Below are 8,219 nucleotides of genomic sequence, written 5' to 3'. Positions count from 1 at the left end.
ACTTGCAAACAGTTTTTTTCCCCCTTTTCTATTCATTTGCAAACTATCCCATCCCCATTGTGTTTACTTGGAAATAATAAAAAAAAAAGCATTTCTGTTAGTGGGAGGAGGGGGAGGGAGTTGTGCCTGAAAGTTGATGTTTTTGTTCTGGGAGCATGGGCTACTAGCAGAGAGGACTACATTTCCCATGATTCTCTAGTCCTTCACCCCACCTCTCTCTCTCTCTCCCCCCTATCCAGTCCAGTATTATCCTACTGATCAATAGACCTTATTTGAATAATCTGTGAGTTTTTGGACTCAGGCCAATCAGCTGTCAGGAACTCATGATAAATCGCAATGCATTATTGATAATCATAATTACTTGGACATGCGCATTTCTCGGTGAAGGGGGGGTGGTGGTGGTAATTACCCGACTCTAGGAATTTGTTGAGTAGAAGGGCATAATTGCTATTATTTGGCTTCTGATGCTTGGACAATGTCGAGGCGCAAGCAGGCTAAACCCCAACACCTCAATTCGGAGGAGCAGACATGTGGTAAGTGCCTGGGATGTGGGGGTCCAACTTCTACTGTCCTTCACAAACCCCTGAATGATAGTTTGGGGTTAATTTAAGCTTTTTTGATTAATTTTTTTTATTTTTTTGGAAAGCATGCGGTTTTTTTTTTTCCCTGGACTTTCTCTTGTTGACCACCTTTATTTTCTGTGTCCTACAAATATAACTTCGATTAAGTAGATTTTGGTTAATTTGGCAAACTGGAACATCGTGATCCAGCGCTGGAGACCTCAGGGGGTTCTGAGACCGTAATTAGAACGTTCGGCTTTAGAATGTTTTGAAACATTCGAGTAGATATTTACAAATATTTAGATTTTTGTTGCTCTTTCCAGATCGCTTTATAAATAGTCCTGTTTCCTTTTTTTGATCTTCGCTATGGTTGAATCTCTCATCTGAAACCAAAAGCCACCTGTTTTTAACTCCTAGGCGGTCGCTTGGGGTATTTTAAGGGTGTATTTTTGGAGGGGGTGTAAGCGTGTGATGGGGTACACTGATAGCCGATGTGTGCTGTTTTAACCCTCTCCTTGCTACCTACATACACTACGTACATTTTTTTTTTCTCCCCATCCCATTTAGATCGAGATGTAAGTTAATCGAGTCTGATCCACAGGGGAATTTTAAGGTCTAAGAATCCATTTTTCTAGATAACAAGTAAAACACCTCTACCTGCTAACTTTATTCTGGCTTCTTCTAGACCTTGTTCAACTGTTGTTGGTATATTTAACTCGGGTATATATTTGTATTTCCTTTTGATAGATCCCCATCAATTTCATATTTGAATTATAGATCGCGTTATGGAATAAAGTGTGTTTGGAGGGTTTACAGTGAATGAGATCTGCTGTTTATCTTGTTGCAAATCAGGCTATCTCTTCCCCCCCCCCCTTAGGTCAGTTAGTATTAACTCCAGAAATAGGCTGACCAGAAGGCTATAAATGCCATGTTTAATGCATGACTGTTTCTCTTTGTGTGTATATGGTTGGGATGGGGGTTGGGGGTGCATGTAAACCTCTGTGCACTGTAGGGGTCCCACCCCTATGAACTGCAAAATAGAGGCAGTAAGTAGTCATTTTCCTACACTGCCCCCTCATACCCAGTTCACATTTTTTTGGTCTAATTTTATTGTGTGTGGTGTGTATAATAAAAGCCTTTATAGTTGGAGTAGTTGGGTTACCTTTCTGGTGTATTGTATTACTGTATCAATTGGAAGCTTCTCTATAACTGGAACTATTGATGCACGGGCGCCACCTCCTGGCGCATTATAGTCACTGCACAGTAAGGACGGTATAAATGTGGCCTTTGACTCCTAGGCGACATTTGAGCTTTAATTTGTAATTTAAAATGCCCCTATTGTATAAAACCTATAAATCATGAAGGTAATGAAGACTGCATAAAATTTTGCACTCTTTATTTACATTTTCCCCCTTGCTTAAATTTGATAACCAATTAACACTTCAAGGAGTCAGCAGGTAGTATTGTGGATACAAATACTACATATTGCAAATTAGCATTTAAACAAAAGGGCCGGAATTACAGCTGCTTTTTTTTTTTTTTTTTTTTTTTTTTTTTTTTTTTTTTCTTTTCTCAACCCCCCCCATTCTAAAATGATATCTTAAAGCTCTCAACTGAGCATTAACCTTTTTTACTGAAACTTTTTTGTTCCAGTATACCCTGAACTGTATTTTTAATTCATTTAATAATTACAATACATTTTGAGGTATTAAGGGAAACATCACCACCCCCCCCCCCCTCCACAAAAGTCCTTTCCTATGGGTTTAACAAATCTAATTCATCACAGCAGGAGGTTGGAGGATGTCAATGAGCTACTCAAATGCCAGATGGTCAGACAGAGATCTGGAACTTGTGTTAAGGTTTTGAGCTAAAAAGGATATGTTTGGGTTAACTGTCCAGATTGTAGCCAGGTTCCACACAAGCTGTTAAACTCGTGTTAAGTTTAATGTATTGTTTAGGTATCTTCTAGGGATGTCCTATCCCCCCAAGTACTCCTGACTTGTGTCAATTTGATAGTTTCTAAGTTGTCTCTTATCTACAATATAACGTCTACTAGATCTCCTGTGATGTTTGTTTTACCTCTCACTACCAGCGAGGTGGTTTATTTTAGTCTTCTCAACAAGAGGGTTGCCCACCCTTCCACTCATTTCTGCACCAGGAACTGTGAACAATTACTTGTTGCCTTGTTGCTAGCCTTCAGGCTAAAGCCCCATTGACTTTTTTTCTTCTTTGACTCGGCCTCCAATGTGAGGCTGATGTAACCTTTGCCTCCTTCTAGCTTGCCACGGGTGGTAATCTGATGTCAAGCTTACAATTAGGGCTTCCACAATTGACCTTGGCAGCAGGGTATATGTCTTAAACACAGCATCCCTGCCAAGTGTAGGAGCGCAGTTTCTTTGTGCTGTCATTGCTCGCCGGAGGTAAAGTAACCTCCAACTAAGAAATATTGATGTGATGCATCACTTTTAAAGGTGTGTTTAAGGGGGGGGGGTCTTTATTATTCCCCCATAAATGTATAACTGAGTGTAGACAACAAAGAAGAAGTTATTCGAACAGTGATTGTGTTGGGGTATAAATGTCTTTGTGGGATCTGCATGGTACTCTAGCTATCTCTCACTCACACATACATTGTATTTATTTTTTATCTCCCCCCCCCCCCACCTATCCAACAATCCATTTGTTGATTATAATCTAACCCCCTGCTGGATTCACTGCATTCTCCTAACTTATTGGATAATTAGATGCTGAGAGATAACAACATTCCAGAAATTTAGGGGCGGAGAAATATCTGGAACTTTCGGGATCTCTGCTTTTGACAATGAAAGGGTTTTTTTTTTTTTGGTTTGTTTTACCTACATTTGCTTGTTTGACTGCTGTTTACAATTGATCAACATTTTAAGTGCTAGATTATAGATCACACAGGTGTGCAGTTTGAAGATCACTTTTAGTAAAATGATTTTTATTTGTTTTTTTTTGTTTTTTTTTTTTTTTCTTCATCACCACTTTGTTCCAGAGAACTAAACTTATCAAGGATCATTTGGTCTCTTGTGAAATTCACTTACAGAGAAATTTAATTGACGGATCCAACTTTATTTTAGTACTTGAAAGTTTCTTTACAAAAAAATTGGTGGTTGTGATAAATCCATCTCGATCTGATCACTTAACAAGGGGGGAAAAAACAAATTAATCAATTTTGTGTAATGGTTTTGAGCTGTGATTGTATGTCAATCCACAAAATATATTTCTATAAATTAAAAATAAAATAATAATAATAAAAAAAAAAAGCTTATAAAACCTTTTTTACTGTTGCAGAAAACAGGAGTGATGCCTATTAGGTCAAAGGTCTGTAGGAGGCGCTTAATAGCTGTTCTGAAAATGTTAAGTGTCTGTGTAAACATTGTATCACTTGGAAAGTTTACGCATTCGTGTGAATCCCCCTCCCCAAAACAAAAGCATTCTTTTCCCAAGAGTTTATGGTGTGACTTTAAGAATATGTATAGTGTGAACAGCTGGGCTAATTTTATTTAACTTCTTTCTCTTTACATCCAGCTGACCAGCAAGACTGCCCAAATGACAATGGGGACTGTGAAAGAAAAGTAAAGATGTGCAGGATGGAAGAAACTCATGTCTGCGAGAAGTGTTGTGCGGAGTTTTTTGAGTATTCAGAGTTCCTCGAGCATAAGCAGAACTGCACCAAGAATACCCAGGTTCTTATCATGAATGATGGGGAGTCAGGAGTTCCTGGTGACTCCTGTACGTCTGCTTCTTCTGAAGATGCCTCCGAGCCGACCGATAACATTGCAAGTGACTTAGCGACAAAGAACTCTCCTGATCCGGTGGAGAAGCTGGATGTCAAGGCGGATACTGCAAAACTTAAAACCGTCCCTCAGCCCGCTCCTAAGACCAATGGTCATGGCTACTTTTCAAAAACTAGTGTAATGAACACGAACGTGACTTTACAGACCATCAACAGCACTAAAGTGGCTGTTAACCAGCATGCATCAGATGGGGTTACAACGACATCCAACCCAAACGCCATTCCCATGATCCTTGAACAATTAGTATGCCTACAACAGCAGCAACTTCAACAGATACAACTCACTGAACAAATCCGTATTCAGATAGCAATGATGGCTCCCAACTCCTTACACCCATCTATTGCCGCAGCCACAGACCCTTTAAAAGCTTTGGGTGCTCATCTGTCTCAGCAGCTGTCTGCTGCTGTTGCTTTAATTGGACAAAAAGCAGGAACGCAAAATCTTACTATGGAGTCTTTAAAGCAGGGCAAGCTACCTCATGCTAACATGCCCATACCGTCTAGCACTATTCCTCTAACTCTCTCCAACTCTCTCTTGAAACCTGAGGCTAACAGAGGCGTTTCAAGATTCCCAAACCCTGTGCTACCTCATTCCCCTGGCACTGTTATCTTCCAGAATCCCCTTTCAGCCGCAGATTCTGCAAAAAAACTCAAAGGGAAGTTTGCGAATATGCCCACCCCTGAAAGCAAGCCAAGTAACGAAGACCACTTCTTCAAACACAAATGTAAGTTCTGTGGCAAAGTGTTTGGCAATGATAGTGCTTTGCAAATTCACCTACGTTCCCACACCGGAGAGAGGCCTTATAAATGTAATATTTGTGGAAACCGGTTTACGACCAAAGGTAACCTGAAAGTCCACTTCCAGCGCCACAAAGATAAGTATCCACACATAAGAATGAACCCATACCCCGTTCCAGAACATCTAGATAATGTTCCTACTACAAGTGGGATTCCATATGGAATGTCTGTTCCGTTGGACGAGTCAAACGTACTTGCGGATATAAAACCAGTCTTGACAGGCCATCCCAGCCTGGGAGTGAACAACGGAGTTGCGGATGCTTCATTAGGAGCTTTTCCCCTCAACATGCAATCCAGACCATCTCCTGGAAGTGAAGGGGAATCTGTCTCATCTGGAGTTGTTGGGCATGAATCTGGAACTGACCAGAGTTTAAACTCTCCATCTGTAAGTGGATCGAGTGAGCAGGGTTCAGAAACCAACAAGCTTCAGCAACTGGTGGAGAAGATTGATAAATCAACATCTGATCCTAACGAGTGCTTAATATGCCACAGGGTGTTAAGCTGTCCTAGTTCGCTAAAAATGCATTACCGTACCCATACTGGGGAAAGGCCTTTCAAGTGCAAGATTTGTGGACGTGCCTTCTCGACAAAGAGTAACCTCAAAACGCACTATGGTGTGCACCGAGCAAATACTCCTCTAAAGATGCAACACTCTTGTCCTATTTGCCAGAAGAAATTCACCAATGCTGTTGTGTTGCAGCAACATATAAGGATGCACATGGGTGGTCAGATCCCCAACACCCCCATGCCGGAAGGAGCAGGTGATGACCTTGATTCTACCGTTGATGAAAAGAATGGTGAATTGAGCAACAGCTTTATTGATGATCTTGACATGGAAGAAGACTTGGAATCTGCAGATGCTCCCTTGGGATCTAAGCCGCCATCGCCCCAAGGTGAAACTCCTGCAGATTCTCCAACCATTGTGTCCCAAGAGAGTGCAAACATGCCTCCAAGTCTGAATTTGCAGAGACAAAATAGTGTAAGGTCTAGTGAAAATATGTCCATGGAATGTGACGACTTGACAAATGACTCCTCATCAGTTGGCGATCAAGACCTTGTTAATGGAAAGAGCCCTTCACAGCCTGACTCTAGGGCCTTGTCGCCAACCAATAGCCAAGATGGCAGCCTTCCGTCCAAGTCTCCTCTTTCTTCTAATGGTAATGATGATGTCGGTATGCCTATTAAAGGAGAACATCAAGAGAATGGCTTCTCTGATCCTGATGGAGATGGGGCTTTAGATTTGACCAATAGTGGCCTGGGTCGGAAGATCAAAGAAGAGCCAGGCATCCTGCAGAATGGAGAATTTGGTAATTATGCTTTTCTTTGATGTTCTGTCTTGGCTTTTTTGTATAGTAAAATATTTAAATATGCCCCCTCCCCAAAGTGCCAACAATTGTTACTAGGTCATTACTTAGTTGCGTACAATGGTGTTTCTAGAAACAGATTGGTTCTTACACTAATCTCACTTTTCAACTGTAGTGTAAGAAGGTTTAACTTTAAGATTGATGGCATTAACATTACTAGCGTTGATTGGGTCCCTACATCCTAAAGCTCTGTTCTTCTTAACTTCTTTACAGGTAGAAGTGCAACCCTGTATGCTGGGGCACCACCGGCCCTTATAAAAATGGAAAAGCCTACAGAACGTGTCATGGGAACAGCGCAGTTTGTTGGGCCACCGATCTTGACTCCTGGAATGACGCCACTCATTGTTCCTCAAAGACGTTCAGCAAAGCAGCATATCTGTACGACTTGCGGCAAGAACTTCTCCTCAGCTTCTGCTCTACAAATCCACGAAAGGACACACACTGGTGAGAAGCCATTTGCGTGTACAATCTGTGGAAGGGCTTTCACAACCAAAGGAAATCTTAAGGTTAGTAATGTTTGGCTTTTGCCAAGGTTGCACCTTCAGTTTAAGTGGCTGTGCAGTCGTTTCTCTTACAGTAGACTGTTCATAGATCTCATGAGTCTAAACACCAAGTATTAAATCCTCACGATTATATAAACTGTAGCTTCAGGGAAGCAGACACGGCTTTAGTTTCAGGTTTTATTTATTTTTTCCATACATATTCTAATAGCTGATTTACCTCAACAGGTTCATGTGGGAACTCACATGTGGAATAACTCTGCTCGACGGGGGAGAAGATTGTCCATTGACAGCCAAGTTCCAGCACTGGGAAATGACAGCAAGAAAGTAGGGGATATATTTCCAAAGTATCTCGTCCCATCGTCGGTTAGCATGGATCCAACTATGTGGAACCAGTATGCTGCGGCTCTTACCAATGGCTTGGCGATGAAGACTAATGAAATATCTGTTATACAGACTGGTGGCATCCCTACACTGCCAGTCAGCAACGGAGGGGGATCCATAATAAGTTCAGCCACAATATCGAACATTGATGTTTCTCAGTCTGGAGTAAGTCAAATGATGTCAGAGATGGAGGAAGCAAATACGGACAGTGCACCAAAACACCAATTTACTCACTTCATGGAAGAAAACATTGCAGTGAACTAAAATGCGGGACAGTTTCCGGGTCAAAAAAAAATGTTTACCTGACTTAAATGTTGGCCAGAACTCAACAGGGCTGCGGATAAAGTCACTAGGTCAATAATAACTAAAAGGAAGGACTAAGAAAAAACTGAGTCGGCGGCCTTTTTCTGATGTCTCTTACTTTCCAAGGTCAAAAAAAAAAAAAAGTTTACCTCTCGACGCAAATGCTTATCGAGGATGAATTTAAAAACTCGTGAGAACTGTTTACTGCTTGTGTTTAACGGAAAACTATGCGGGTAAACATTTTGTGGAATAACCGCCATCCTTTTTAGAAGTAGACTTCTAATGTCTCAAACGTTCGTTTGTTTTTTTTTTTTACGCTGAAGACTGACGTCTCCTCCTTCTGTGCATTGGCTGTCCAGGCTTGACACTTATGTCTGTTCATGTCCAGTGTCTGCACTCTTAAGACTTTTATTAGTTCTGTCCCTGGCCTTTGAGGAGTTACTGTGTGAATGTGGGGTTTAATACTCAATTTGCAGTTTCGTTTTTTTTTTGT

The 8,219-nt window shown here is 41.2% G+C and overlaps 1 protein-coding gene across 4 annotated transcripts; it reads left to right on the top strand.

The window, feature by feature from the left end:
• The first annotated feature begins 475 nt into the window (after positions 1–475).
• LOC149280954 (sal-like protein 4) lies at positions 476–7,687 on the top strand. 4 transcript variants are annotated; one of them, XM_089499936.1, is made up of 5 exons: positions 476–533; positions 3,474–3,482; positions 4,110–6,482; positions 6,753–7,045; positions 7,268–7,687. In XM_089499936.1, the coding sequence occupies exons 1-5, from the start codon at positions 476–478 to the stop codon at positions 7,685–7,687; spliced, it is 3,153 nt and encodes a 1,050-aa protein (XP_089356062.1). The 4 variants fall into 4 exon arrangements, with proteins under 4 accessions (XP_089356062.1, XP_089356063.1, XP_089356061.1 ...); XM_089499937.1 differs by lacking the exon at positions 3,474–3,482; XM_089499935.1 differs by lacking the exon at positions 3,474–3,482 and having other exon boundaries at positions 476–548.
• The last annotated feature ends 532 nt before the right edge of the window (positions 7,688–8,219 follow it).

Source organism: Sceloporus occidentalis, unplaced genomic scaffold (genome assembly GCF_023333645.1).
Source record: "Sceloporus occidentalis isolate IW3139 unplaced genomic scaffold, rSceOcc1.0.p SCAF_143, whole genome shotgun sequence".
Taxonomy (NCBI): Eukaryota; Metazoa; Chordata; class Lepidosauria; order Squamata; family Phrynosomatidae; genus Sceloporus; species Sceloporus occidentalis.
The sequence above is the reverse complement of the archived record's forward strand: the minus strand, read 5'-3'. Positions and strand labels throughout refer to the sequence as shown.

Excerpts from the sequence above, each read along its gene's own strand:
- LOC149280954 (XM_089499934.1), top strand. The coding sequence starts at position 476 with ATGTCGAGGCGCAAGCAGGCTAAACCCCAACACCTCAATTCGGAGGAG. Across the intron at positions 555-4,109 it reads TAAGTGCCTGGGATGTGGGG|CTGACCAGCAAGACTGCCCA; the intron begins GTCCAACTTCTA and ends CTTTACATCCAG. Across the intron at positions 6,483-6,752 it reads CCTGCAGAATGGAGAATTTG|GTAGAAGTGCAACCCTGTAT; the intron begins GTAATTATGCTT and ends ACTTCTTTACAG.